Consider the following 14,110-nt stretch of genomic DNA (forward strand, 5'->3'; position numbering starts at 1 on the left):
CAACTCTCTTGTTGGCTAGGCTTTCCTAGGATGTAATTATTTGTTTATATTCCAGCTTGGAAGCAGAGTGGAAAAAAAACTTCCACTGCTTTTATTTTAAAGAGGTTTTGCATGTTTGCATGTACGCACCCACTTTGGAAAATTTATAGAGGTTTCCTGTCTAAAAAATATATTAAAAAATGCTAAATATATTAGCGGTTGACCCGTATAAGTCTGTTAACAGCATGTGAGTGTGAAGTGGCCATTAGCAGTGCTTTCAGATTTACATTAGGCCCAAAACCAGCTGAGTAGTAATTATGCGGTGATTATCTAGATTATCTGATTATTTCCAGGCGGGGCGCTCACTCTCCCGTTCTCCCTCCCTCTGAGCAGTTCCTGCAGGTCAGCAGCAGGGATGATAAGCAGTCTGAGATGAGGTCATCCAAATCGCTGGGTGACCTGAAGGGTTCCCCCTACAAAGGCTCAGAGAGGGTACGCAAGCACTCCACAGGTGAGCCCACAGTCCACAGTGCGCTGTCAAAAAAAACTTACAGAGCATTCCTCTCTCTTTCTGTCTCTCTCTCTCCACACTTTTTCTTAAACTGTCCTCCCTCCTCTCTCTCCCTCGCTCCCTCTCAGTCTTCCTTCTCTCTCCCTCAGTCTACTTCTACAGTGTCCCTTTATCGCTCTTTACCCAATCTCTCTCTCTCTGCCACATTGTCAGAGCTGCCTGATGAGCCCTTAATGTGTGTCTGTTTTGTGGAGCCGGTGCTCAGTCTGCACATTGCTCACGTAGCGGTGCGGTTCAGTACCTTAACATCCCGCTCAGGTATCCTTCATGGAATTAGCCCAGGTGTGCGATGGCGGCGCCCCCCCCCCCCCACACATGCTTATCCGCCGCAGAAGAAGTACCTGCTTCTCCCAGGGATCATTTGTCAGGCTAATGCCCCCCGTGAGATCGCTCGGAGACATCGATCTCCGCCGCCGGTCCGCAGCGACGCGTAACCAAGGTGCCAAAGCGAAGCAGCCGGAACTGCCGATGCGTGACCAAGGCGACCGATTGATGGGCGGTGTGCAGAACAGAGCTGAGACGCACGTGCGGCGATGCCAAGCAACACGGCTAAATCAGGAAGCTCAGGTTTCAGACTCAAACGCTCCGGCTAAGCTGCAGGGTGATTTGTCGCTCGTAGAAGGCAGTCTTGATGGCTCCCCCGAGATATTACCTGATCTTTCCTATCAAACGAAGGCGGACATTATAGCAGTTTTCCACATCCAATCAGGTGGCTCCTGCCCTCTGTTCAAACACATGGTTGTAGGGAAGGACCATCCTTCCCCTCTTGTCCATTTGTTTATGAAACACTTTTGGTTTCAGTGTGCATGTGTTGGTATTGAGAGGAGGGGAGGTTGGAACAGACCCCTCTCACACAGACTGCAGTGAAGCCTTGGAAAAATGGGGCGGTGCCTCAGTTTTAATAGTCCCTTCCAGTACATGCTGGGAGAACCATTCTGTGTATGTGCATGTGCAGTCGCAGCTCTCCTGTGTCAGCGCAGCTTTAAACCTCAGGACTTCCTGCCCCAGCGCGAGTTGGTCTCCCGCTCCCACTGTAGAGGCCGTAATGCGGAGAGCGACCAGGAGGAGCCGTGGGGCACGCCTCTGCTGCGCGCGCTTTAAGCGTCGATATGAACCCGGTCTATAGCGGTCACGCCTGGATGGCCCGCAGCTGCATGTGAGGGCGTCTGTGATAACCCCATGGGGGGGGTTCGCTCCAGCTGTTTCCCCCTCTGCGTGGTGATGGGAGGATCAGGGCCACGGCACGGAACAGGGGCTCCTTGCGGAGCTCTTCATCGCCCCGGCCGTCGGGCCGTGTTTTAGAAATTCTCTTCCCTGCATGGTGGCCGGTGCCGTTTGTTTTTTATTTGTTTGGTGTAAAAAGTGCTCCAGTTTACCGCTCATACCTCTGTGAGTGATGACATTACAGTGTGTTCTTGGGGGGGCGGGGGGAGGGGTGTTCAGCGTGTGGGATGTTGAAGACAGCTGACGGCATTTCTGAGAAGTGAGGCGTTTCCTTATCTCCCTGATCGCTGACAGCCCGTCTCTCCCCCCTCCTCCTGTCTCTGCCCCAGGCTCTCTGCATACTGGCCGCAGTTCCCCCCCTCCTGGAAGCGTTCCGGAGGAGCAGCAGCAGATCGCCAGGAAGGGCTCCTACACCAGTATCCACAGCGAGGGCGAGTTCATCCCCGAAACCCTGGACCAGAGCGTGAGTCCCCCCTTTTACCCTAATCACACCCCCTCTCCTTTCCTGATTCATAGCCTGAGTCCCCCCCTTCACCCTAATCCCACCGCCTCTCCTTTCCTCAACCACAGCCTGAGTCCTCCCCTTTACCCCTTCTCTGGTTTTACCTCCCCCCAACCCAATCCCTTTACCGGATAGGGGTACTGGATGGCAGGGTATTATACTGCTTAGGGGAACTGGCTTTTTAACTTAAAAGTTGCAGCTTTGATTCCGAGGTAGGACACTGTCATGTACCCTTGATCAAGGTACTTTAACCTAACTTTCTTCAGTAAATATGTAACTGTATAAATGGTTAAGTGTAAGCCACTCCAGATATGAGCTCCAGATAAGAGGGACTGCTGAATGCCTGTAATGTGATGTAATGTAATAGGGACGATTTTCATTTCAGTGGGAAGGTGGATGTTATGAGAGGATAATGTGTACTGGTGACAGAGCTGTTTATTTTCACTGTGAAATGAGGAAGTGAAAGGAACTCTCTTTTAGAGTATGAGTCTGTGACACTTTTCTCTGACGCTCTGTGCTTATCTGATCTCACCATATCTGATAAAAACCACGTTTTCAACGTACAAAAACTGACCAGCAGTTTTTTACATGAATTTCAATGTGTTCCATGAGGCAATTTGAAATATTTGACACTTTGATCTGACACAAAGTTTGCATGACATTGTAAAATGGTAAGATTACAAAACACAGGGCCAAGTGACTTGAAAGAATTGAGGAAATATTGGGTAGCATTGCTTTGGAATACATCTTATTTAATTTCGGTGAGGCAGGATAGCCTATATTGTTTGTAGTACCATAACTTGGCGTCATTTTGATATCAATACTTTTAATGGCAGACCTGGATTTTGGCAGTGAATGAGTTATAGACGGTGTATGTCTTGTATGTGTGAGTAACTTGGCATTTTTGTACATTGAAAACGTGTTTTTTTATGAGATATTTCTTTTTGCAAAGCGTTTTATTATGAGAGTGAGAAATGCAAAGTGACCCTGTAAGAAACGGTTGTGGATTATGGCTATCCTTGTGTGAATTTGTACGGTCTGATGAGCGTGTACCATTTAGCAGTTTCGGTTTGCTATATATGTAACACAGTAGCTGTGACAAAGGGTGCGGTGGCGTAAGTGTAAACGCATCAGAAACGCAGGTGAAATATGGCCAGTGTATGTACTCACGGATTTGACGGCCATCCAACGAGCCTTGATTGACAAAAGAATCAGCAAGCCCGTAGAATTAGAGCTCCCTAAGTCAGAACTTGTGTACCCTTTTGTCCTGCTCCGTTGTCTGTTACTTCGTGGAGATGCACTTTTAGTGTTTGTAAGGTTTATAAGGCATTTTGATTGGCTTATCTGCAGGTAGGAATCCTCTTCGCTGTTTTGCTAAGCTAGAACTGGAAAACTTGATAGTGGAGAATAGGAGCAGACGCATATGTCCCAGCAGGCTTTGCATATGTGGAAATAACAAAAATTAGGAGAAAAAATTAAATTGCGTAGTTGAAACAATATGTTTTTAGCAGAATGGGCATGTAGGTGAAGGTTGACATGATCACAGACTATAGTGCGAAGTAAATGAAGTGACCATGAGCGAGCTTAGTTTCCTTATCGAACGGTATATATAACAGTCTGTATAAAGCATTAGTTGTTGAAGTGGAGCGGTAAGTAACGTGTGAAATCTATTGCACTGATGTGCTTTTCTCATGTTCAGTAGTAGTAGTTATAATTATGAGTGAGTCATGATTTAAAAAGTGTAATGTTTTAATGGGAAGTTCCAGAACGTACGGGTAGTAATTGTTTGTATGTGGCTAGATAGAGAACAGGGCGAGGTAACATGAATGTAGAAACGTGGCGTTTGCTGATAAGAAGGTTTTGTGCGGTAGCCAAGTAAAGATATATAGTTAGTAGAAATAGCACAGTGGTGAACTGGTGTAACTTTTTAATAAAAGGAATACATTTGCCGTCATGAAATGCATATGGGTGGCCATGAGTGAGTTTTGGTAAAGCAAATATAAGCGTAAGAAAACGTTAGTGTAAAAGAGGAAATTATCTGCCTGAGGGCGAGGCGGGATTCAATCCTTCAACCGGAGGTTTACCAGTCTGTGACTTTGTTAGTGCAGCACCATGACATAGCTATGCAATGCGTGAAATATCATTAGCAAACCTGTCCGTGGTTTTAAAGAAGAACACAGAACAGTAAGCACAGAAGAGCTCTGGTTGAATCCATATGGCTTTGCAGTATTGTCGCCGGTTAATAACTGAACGTGCAGACGGTATGTCATAATGCAGTGTATACGTTCGGTGAACGGCGGGTAGATATGGTGCAAAAGCAATAATTGAGAAGTAGTAGACAATTATTAGTGAGGGTAAAATCAGGTTAAAGAAACATGTTCCTAGCTGGGCTTGAACCTACTACCCAATGTTCCCAAGACTGTAACCTTGCCCACGAGGCCACAGGCAGACTAGCTGTTTGTACTGGAAATGTTTCAGAGTAGAAAGGTATGGGTATTTCGCATGTGTATGCAAGTTTTTGATTGGGTCGTGTAGGTGAAGATTTGGCTGGTGTCGGTAAAATATCCAATGGGGAGACATGTTGTAAGTGGGATAGGCGGAAGGAAAAATAAGAATGATAAGAAGAAGAAGAAGAAGAAGGAGAAAACGCAAAATCCCCTTAGTTTGGGGCTTTATTGTGTGGACATGTGAAGTTGTTTATGAACTCTGTCTGTTGAAATGGGGTCAGAATGTACAGAATTTAATGTTTTTAAGGGCTGAGTGTCTGTGGCTGTTGTGGTTATTTCTGTGGGGAACCCTGAAAAGTGCCAAACTCTCGGTGCTGTATAGGTATGGGGCATGCCCCCGCCAAGGCGTAACTACCTGCCACCCCAATCACAGGATAGACAAACTGCTGATTGTCTAAGAAGAGCAGGGCAGAGACCTGTATAATGATCGGCCCTGTATCTTCTTTCAGATCCTGGATCCCTTTGGGAGTGGAGACGACTCACTGTCTGACAGCTGTCAATCACTGGATCAGGCATTGGACAGGTGTGTGTGTGTGTTTGGGTTTGTGAGCGTGAGTGTGAGTGTGTGTGTGCTTGTATGTGTGGGTTTGTGAGTGTGTGTGTGTGTGTGTTTGTGTCAGTCTGGCCTTTATCAATCATGCTGCACTTCAAAGGTGAACTACCCCCCGCCCCCCCCCCCACACACACACAGTTGCCCCAGTGACCAGTTGCTACTGTCGTGAGGTAGCCGGAAGTGGCAGTACCTGAGCGGGTCTCAGCTTGACCCTCATCCCTAGAACAATGGCAGGAAATAGCTGCATGGAGATCCCCCCCCCATTTTCCCATTGCCCCACATTTCCCTCTCTTTGTTCATCTGATGTCCCACTTCAGTGCCCAGCCCCCCCCCCCCCCCCCCCCCCCCCCGGCTGATAACTGATGCAGGGACTACAGAAAGCAGAGCATCCCGAGAGTTCTGGTAAAAGCGCAAACCGCGTTCACCCTGAACCCTCATTTAAATCAGATCCAGACGTTTCCTCCCATCCTGGGGGTGGGGGGGTGGGGGGGGAGTGGGTTACCCCGCGGTAAACGGATCTGGGGTCGTGCCATGTGAAAGGGTCCGGTCCCCTGCAGAAGGGGGAATGTAGGACAGGCTGCTCTGTGAGCTGTGAGCGGTGTGGGGAGCTGGGGGAAGCAGAGGCAGAAATAGCCCCGCTCATTTGTCTCCTCCCGCTTATGTGTGTCATTCCAGCCCGTCGTACTCCCAGGGCAGCCGGGACAATAATTACCTGAACATCGCCTGGGAGTATAAAGGTGAGATTCCCCCTGGCTTCACCTGCCCGTTAATGACAGCACTGCTTCTCACTGTCCGCAAGCACTGCGGGTCCCAGGCTTTAAGAGATTCACATGCTGCAGTTCAGCATTATGAATGTATTTGTCATCTAAGAGACGTCCTTATTTGCGTAACACTGCATAGTGAACATATTCTCCAGTAGAATACGGAATGTTATGAATGAAAGCGGAACACTTTGCTGTTGCTTTGCTGAATTGTGGCCCTTATGCAGTGCTTTGCGTATATGTATGTTTAAGATTGAATTGTACTTTTACAGGTTTTCTTGTTGAATATTTTAATGGAGAAAATGTGTGCAAAACCAGGATGCACAACAGTGCCGTATTCAGGGCTTGAACCTACAACCCCCCTGTCTGCGTATCCATAGCAACAGTGGTTCATTATTATCTTGAATACGTACATTAAGCAGACATTAAGAACAAGTCATGCATTAAAACTCGTTTCCACTGAATTATGCAAAGATTTATACACACTTTAGAATTCGGGTAAATTTAAACATCTGTCACTTATTATTTTCCCCTGTTTTGCCAAGTAAATTAGTGGTAATAGTACTACATAATCTGTCAAATTTAATAAACCTTTGTTTGCTAGTCAGCGTGCAGTTTGCTGCTTTCAATTCAGTAGAATAGATAGTAGATTGGAAGCATTCATGTACCGCTTCAGCATGGCTGCTTAGTATGGTGAGCAGGCCACCATGAGCGCACACTTGTTATGTGAAAATTCAGTCCAAATTCAAATAAGAATGAAGTGGTTGACATAGTAACACATGCACAGTTACAGACAGCCACGCAGCACCGCAGGGATGCAATGCGACGTTCTGTCGCACATGAACGCACCTGCAGTGTCACATGAGCCGCGTTTCCACCCAAAGTACCCAGAACTTTTAGTCCCAGGAACTAGCCTACTTTTCAAGGAACTAAAAGGTTCCTTCAGCCCATTGTTGTCTGCGTTTCCACCGCGGCCTAAAGACCCGCGAAGATTAGGCAAATTAGTCCACTGACGTATATAAAAGCACATAACTCCTATGCCTGCATTTCCATACATTTTTTCATGCTGACTTGTGGCTACATGCGTAAAACAGAGCCATGTTAACTGAACCTGTACACGTTCATTCAGTGCAAAGATGTTCACACACATTCAATATGCAAACACTAAAGAAGTACAGATGTTATGTGCACGTACACACTGAGTCACACTCGCACGTGTGCAGAACAGGCGACGCAAACACATACTCATACACGTGCTCTCTCTCTCTCTCTCTCTCACACACACATGCACGTGTAGTCAACATTCTTCTACCAGTGAGGTAAAGCTGGACACATGGATTAAAACAGGTTCTCAGTTTCCAGAACGGGGGGATATGAGGTGCGTTTCACTGTTGAAAAACGTGAATTTTCTTCCCTCCCCTGCAAAACAGACATAAATAGTTCCATCTCCATGGCAAACCACCACACAAACAGAGAGAGAATTACTCTTCTCACTTAACAGCTGTTTTCAATCCCAGCAGGCCTCTGTGCGGTGCCTCCCGGCCCCTAAGCCCGTTTCCCATGTAAAGCTGGCGCATGGCGGCATCAGGCAGCCAGCGGCGGTCGGCCCCGTCTGCGTTCGCTCTCTGCGAAACGGAAAAGACGGCCGGGCGCTCGGCGTTTGGCTCTGCCGGATCGGCCCGTTTCCGGTTTGACGCTTGTCTAAGCGGCGACCGGGCCTCTTTCAATCCCACCGGCCCCCATTTTGTTTAGTCCCACGGCCGTTTGAGAGTCACGCGCCGCCGCTTTGAATAGAGGGGAGCGCGTGTTCAGCCAGCAGGCAGTTCGGAGCTCCGGTTGCGCTGGTGCGTCTTAACGCTGTGCTCCACTGCCCCCCCTGCAGGCATACACGGCAAAGGCGGAACGTTCCCCAGGCAGTTTCACCTGTCCAGCCACAGGAAGGATGACGGTGAGTCCAGGCCCGGCCGGCTTGCGGGGGAAGAGAAAGTCTTGTCTGCGTGTTTAGTGATGGCTTTGTTGGCGCATGACCTCATTTGGGGGAACTAAAAGTGTTTAGTGTGTTTCGTGTGTGGGCAGGGTACATTTGACCAGGTTACACTCATACCAGGAGAGGTAATGCGGGTCAGAATCTATTACTTTTGACTTACTTTTACTGGCTTGCAGTGGTCTGCTGAATCTGGGCCTTTGCAGTACTGGGATTTATGTTTCCCTAGTTTATGATATTGGCTTTTATAAAAGTTCTCAGGTCTGCTACCTCTTTGAGGAAGAGTGTATAGAGAGAATAGCATTATGCTCAACGACTGCACTGGTTTCTTCTTGGCAATCAGCCCTGACTCACAGTTTTTTTTTTTCTGGCTGTGACTTTGTGCGTGTGTGCGTGCGTGCGTGTGTTTGTGTGTGTGTGTGCGTGTGTGCATGAATGTGTGTGTGTGTGTGTCCGTCCAGGTCGGAGGACCTTCCCACGCAGTTTCATGCCTCAGGAGAGCCTGTTCCCGCCCGTCCCCTCCAGTCGAACCCGCAGCTACAACGGGGAGAGCACCCTGCAGTACTGCGACCGGAACTTCCTGGGCTGGCCCCCCGACAAGACCTCCCCCTCCAACTGTGAGCCCTCCTGCCTAACACACCGCCTCCTCTTCACTTATCATAAAACAATAAACCCATCAGCCCCAAAGGTCTAATCAGCCATGCTTGTCCTCGCAGTCACTGATAACTTCAATTTTTATTTCTCATTATAGAATAAGAAATCATTTTAATGAGTGCTACCATTAACTTACTTGAAATACTTGAATAATGACTTTATAATTTGATTTGTCATAAATCAAGTGCAACAATTTGTTTGTTTTGAAAATAATTTTAACTTACCCCTCAAAAAAAACTTATCCCAAACAGGAAGACTAATTTACTTGTAAATTGTAAAAGATGTTTTTTTGTTTCTCAACACTGCCTCCTGCTGGATAAACACTATCAGTACATTCTGGTAGTCTGTCATTGAATAAGAATGTGGCTCCTTCACTGTAACTGAGCCAGCCAGGGGTGTGGGCATCTCCGATCTGATTGGCCCATGTGACAGACAGGCCTAAGGCTTTTTTTTCTCCTCCAGCCGCTCCTGTGAACTGGAGGCTGGGGAAGCTGCTGGGTCGTGGGGCCTTTGGAGAGGTGTTCCTGTGCTATGACGCCGACACCGGCCGGGAGCTGGCAGTCAAACAGGTGCCCTTTGATCCCGACTGCAAGGAGACCAGCAAGGTGAGCCTGCGTACCACCTCAAGTGCCCCAACTGTCCCTTTTCAGGGTGGAGAGGTGTCAGCAGGGTGAAAGAGCTTGGTGGTTATGCACATTTACATATTACAGAGCTCGCTGGCACCAGTTACGAGATTATCAGTAAGTGACTGGGCACAGTAAAGGAAAAAATCATGACTGAGAAACCCTCAAGCCTGTCAGAGTTGTTTAATAAATGCCTACAGTGTGCGGGTTGTGCAATTCAAGCACAGACCACTCCCAGAAAAAGAAAAGAAGCAATGCACTGATCTCTAAACCCTGAATCCTGGAAACCTAAATTACAGAACCTTGAATCACAGCTCCATGGAACACTTGTGTATCTAAGGAACGTCAACCCTGATAAGGGACAATACTCAGGGATGGAGTTATCAGAAAGACTGTTCAGGGGTGGAGTTGTACCAGGGAGATGGTAGGGGCAGGGTTTATCAGGGAGACTGTAGGGGGTGGAGTTTATCAGGGAGCCTGTAGGGGGTGGGGTATATCAGAGAGACTGCAGGAGGTGGGGTTTATCAGAGAGACTGCAGGAGGTGGGGTTTATCAGGGAGACTGCAGGAGGTGGGGTTTATCAGAGAGACTGTAGGGGGTGGGGTTTATCAGGGAGACTGTAGGGGGTGGAGTTTATCAGGGAGCCTGTAGGGGGTGGGGTATATCAGAGAGACTGTAGGGGGTGGAGTTTATCAGGGAGCCTGTAGGGGGTGGAGTTCATCTGGGAGCCTGTAGGGGGTGGAGTTTATCAGGGAGACTGTAGGGGGTGGAGTTTATCTGGGAGCCTGTAGGGGGTGGAGTTTATCAGGGAGACTGTAGGGGGTGGAGTTTATCAGGGAGACTGCAGGAGGTGGGGTTTATCAGAGAGACTGTAGGGGGTGGGGTATATCAGAGAGACTGTAGGGGGTGGAGTTTATCAGGGAGACTGCAGGAGGTGGGGTTTATCAGAGAGACTGCAGGAGGTGGGGTTTATCAGAGAGACTGTAGGGGGTGGGGTATATCAGAGAGACTGTAGGGGGTGGAGTTTATCAGGGAGACTGCAGGAGGTGGGGTTTATCAGAGAGACTGTAGGGGGTGGAGTTTATCAGAGAGACTGTAGGGGGTGGGGTTTATCAGAGAGACTGCAGGAGGTGGGGTATATCAGAGAGACTGTAGGGGGTGGAGTTTATCAGAGAGACTGCAGGAGGTGGGGTATATCAGAGAGACTGTAGGGGGTGGAGTTTATCAGGGAGACTGCAGGAGGTGGGGTTTATCAGAGAGACTGTAGGGGGTGGAGTTTATCAGAGAGACTGTAGGGGGTGGGGTTTATCAGAGAGACTGTAGGGGGTGGAGTTTATCAGGGAGACTGCAGGAGGTGGGGTTTATCAGAGAGACTGTAGGGGGTGGAGTTTATCAGAGAGACTGTAGGGGGTGGGGTTTATCAGAGAGACTGTAGGGGGTGGAGTTTATCAGGGAGACTGTAGGGGGTGGAGTTTATCAGGGAGACTGTAGGGGGTGGGGATTATTCGGGAAACTGTACGGGGTGGGGTCTGTCAGGGAGACTCCTGGGGGGACGTGGTTTATCAGAGAGACTGTAGGGGCTTACTGTGGCTTACTGTGGCTTACATGCCTTGGCTCCTGGTTCCTTTCCCTCTGTGCAGGAAGTGAACGCTCTGGAGTGTGAGATTCAGCTGCTGAAGAAACTGAGGCACGAGCGAATCGTGCAGTACTACGGCTGCCTGCGTGACCCCGACAGCAGGAAGCTCTCCATCTTCGTGGAGTTCATGGCAGGGGTGAGTGTGAACCTGGAGACACAGTAACCTCAGAAAACAGTCCCCACAGGATTACTGCATACACAGGAACTAAAATACCATATAAACAGATCATTCCTAATAAATTACTCAGAATAAGTTATTATGCCAAATTTTATTATTTAATCATTGAACATCGGAGGCGTGGACTATCCTGTAATGCTCAGTTAAACCGAATATTAGGTGAATATAAACTCGTTTTTGTTTTTACCCATTGCTGCAGCATCCAGCCCTTCAGTTGGGGATACGCAGATTAGCATGCGTGTTCTCTGAAGCTCGTTTTACTGCGCGTGCGTTTGAGGACGCTGCTTTGTCCCCTAATAGATGGTGTTGTAGCAGTGGGCAGCGGTAATCTGCAGCGCATCAGCTAGCGTCTTAGTCATACATTGTTTGAGGCCAGGGGGGGCGGGGGTGTTTATGTTACGGAGGAGATTCCTGGCAGCTTTTGGTTTTTACGGTCAGGGCCTTGGCCTTGTTCCACTACATTAACCCCCCCCCCCCCCCCACCTTCCGCTGCAATACCTCCATAAGATTCTCTGCCCTAACACTTTTGTGCAAGTTGGAGTTTGGAAGGGGAAGCTTCCAGTAAGGAAAGAGTGAAGAGGGATTGGACCGTCTTTCCGGAAGGTGCTTTCCTAAAGACTACAGTGGAAAAGCAGACCTCTTTGTGTCTCCATGTGTGCTTGACTGTGTGTGTGCGCGTGCCTGTGTGCGTGTGAGAGAGACTGTGTTTGTCTAAATGCGTGCTTGGCTTCACCCTCCAGACATCTGTGGAACACTTTTCTTGTGAAAAATGGTTTCTATGTTGGGCATAAAAAATGGGAAACAAAAAAGAACAAAAGAAAAAAACAGCACATCTCAAGGGTGTTTTTGGGAAGACTGCGGGGGAATGGTGAACTTTGCCAGAGCCACAGTGCACCAGAGTCACAGTGTATCAGAGTCACGGTGCACCAGTCACACTGTATCAGAGTCACAGTGCACCAGAGTCACAGTGTATCAGAGTCACAGTGCACCAGAGTCACAATGAATCAGAGTCACAGTGTATCAGAGTCACAGTGAATCAGAGTCAGTGTATCAGAGTCACAGTGCACCAGAGTCACACTGTATCAGAGTTAAAGTGCACCAGAGTCACAGTGCACCAGAGTCACAGTGTATCAGAGTCACAGTGAATCAGAGTCAGTGTATCAGAGTCACAGTGCACCAGAGTCACAATGAATCAGAGTCACAGTGTATCAGAGTTAAAAGTGCACCAGTGTCACGGTGTATCAGAGTCACAGTGCACCAGAGTCACAGTGTACCAGAGTCACAGTGAATTAGTCACAGTGTACCAGAGTCACAGTGTACCAGAGTTACAGTGTATCAGAGTCACAGTGCACACAGTCTCACTGAACCAGAATCAGTAGAGTACATATGTGGGCAGTGGTGTGGCAGAGTGGTTAAAGAACTGGACCTGTTATCAGTTTAAATGGCCAGGTGCTTAGACAGAAACGCCCCAGTAAATATGCAGCTATATGAAGGTTTTAAATGTTAAATTAAACTGTGTAACCCAGTCTATTGTTAATTCACAATGTCCACCGGGACTGTATTGCAAAATGTGCAGCAGACAGCTTTGCCAAGAATACTGCTATACTATACTTTTATTCTGTCTTTTAGCACCAACAGAGGACAAATGACTCGAAATACAGTTCTGCAGGAAACTAATGGAAAATCAAATTCATAAATATTCATAGTACTGCATGAATATTTCATATTTTGTCAAGCCCATTCATATTTATGTTTTTTGGGGACAGGGCTCGGTGAAGGATCAGCTGAAAGCATACGGCGCCCTGACGGAGAAAGTGACTCGGAGATACACGCGGCAGATCCTGCAAGGGGTCTTCTATCTCCACAGAAATATGATCGTGCACAGAGACATCAAAGGTAACACACGGCAAGCAATTTGTCATCACCTTCTACTTGCAATCTTAAAGGTGCAGTATGTAAGTCTGTTGCGAGAAGATATTTGGTTAAATTTCCTTCACATGCCGACAGATGTAAATAAATTAAAATGTCTAAGAAAAAAAAACATATAATATTAATAGAAATTCCTCAATTTACAAATATAAGACCACAAAGGGTCTGCGAACAGTCAGTCCACTAACAGTAACCATTTAGTTTATATTTATCATGGGGTTGGACAACAGTGGAAGTTTCCCATAATAATTTTTTTTAGGAAATAAAACAGGTGACAGGAACAGATGACACTTCTGTTTATATTTTGTCTTTATTCTGTGAGAATTGCTCTGCCAGGAACTGCCATTCTGGGGCCAGTTAGTCACCGTTCAGACAGCCACGTCTGAGAAGGCGAGTCGAACAGGCCGGCTTGCTTACAAATCACAGCAAAGCAGGGTGAAGGAGAAAGACCTAACAGTCAGGCATTAAACGTGGATCAGTGTTCTTACATGTAAAATGTTTTGATGCTGTGGAAGAGGACATTTGTTTTTTTCTTTTGCATAAATAACGCGTCCTTCACATTCCCATAGCGTGTAAGCGTTAACATTGTCAGGTGAACCCCTGTTGCTCACAATGGCGAGGAAATAATTTCATGAAGTAGATATTTATTGTGCCATTCTGTGCCTGACAGGCGCTAACATTCTGAGGGACTCCTCTGGGAACGTGAAGCTGGGCGACTTCGGTGCCAGCAAGCGCATCCAGACCATCTGCATGTCCGGAACGGGGATCAAGTCTGTCACCGGCACCCCCTACTGGATGAGCCCGGAAGTCATCAGTGGGGAGGGATATGGACGGAAGGCAGATATCTGGTGAGGAATCCCCACGGCTCTTCAGTGGTTCAAGCATTAATTCCAGGTGCTCTAAAATACAGAGCGGCCTTTTTTCCCCCATGATTAACAAAGCCATTCGCTTGGTTGATGCAGCTGTTATCCACCACAGATTATATTGTTCTGATGAAGCCTGATGAAGG

General features: G+C 47.6%; 1 protein-coding gene across 3 annotated transcripts in view; it reads left to right on the forward strand.

Moving 5' to 3' along the window:
• Window positions 1–14,110, forward strand: part of LOC118233621 (mitogen-activated protein kinase kinase kinase 3-like) — a 49,254-nt gene that overhangs the window by 29,193 nt on the left and 5,951 nt on the right. For all 3 annotated transcript variants that reach the window (XM_035429428.1, XM_035429430.1, XM_035429431.1), the window contains exons 9-18: window positions 373–490; window positions 2,104–2,237; window positions 5,233–5,306; window positions 6,012–6,073; window positions 7,980–8,045; window positions 8,543–8,698; window positions 9,198–9,340; window positions 10,999–11,130; window positions 12,939–13,068; window positions 13,772–13,949. In XM_035429428.1, coding sequence (XP_035285319.1) covers window positions 373–490; window positions 2,104–2,237; window positions 5,233–5,306; window positions 6,012–6,073; window positions 7,980–8,045; window positions 8,543–8,698; window positions 9,198–9,340; window positions 10,999–11,130; window positions 12,939–13,068; window positions 13,772–13,949 — 1,193 coding nt within the window. The remainder of the gene's footprint in view (window positions 1–372; window positions 491–2,103; window positions 2,238–5,232; window positions 5,307–6,011; window positions 6,074–7,979; window positions 8,046–8,542; window positions 8,699–9,197; window positions 9,341–10,998; window positions 11,131–12,938; window positions 13,069–13,771; window positions 13,950–14,110) is intronic.

The sequence above is a fragment of the Anguilla anguilla genome, chromosome 8 (assembly GCF_013347855.1).
Source record: "Anguilla anguilla isolate fAngAng1 chromosome 8, fAngAng1.pri, whole genome shotgun sequence".
Taxonomy (NCBI): domain Eukaryota; kingdom Metazoa; phylum Chordata; class Actinopteri; order Anguilliformes; family Anguillidae; genus Anguilla; species Anguilla anguilla.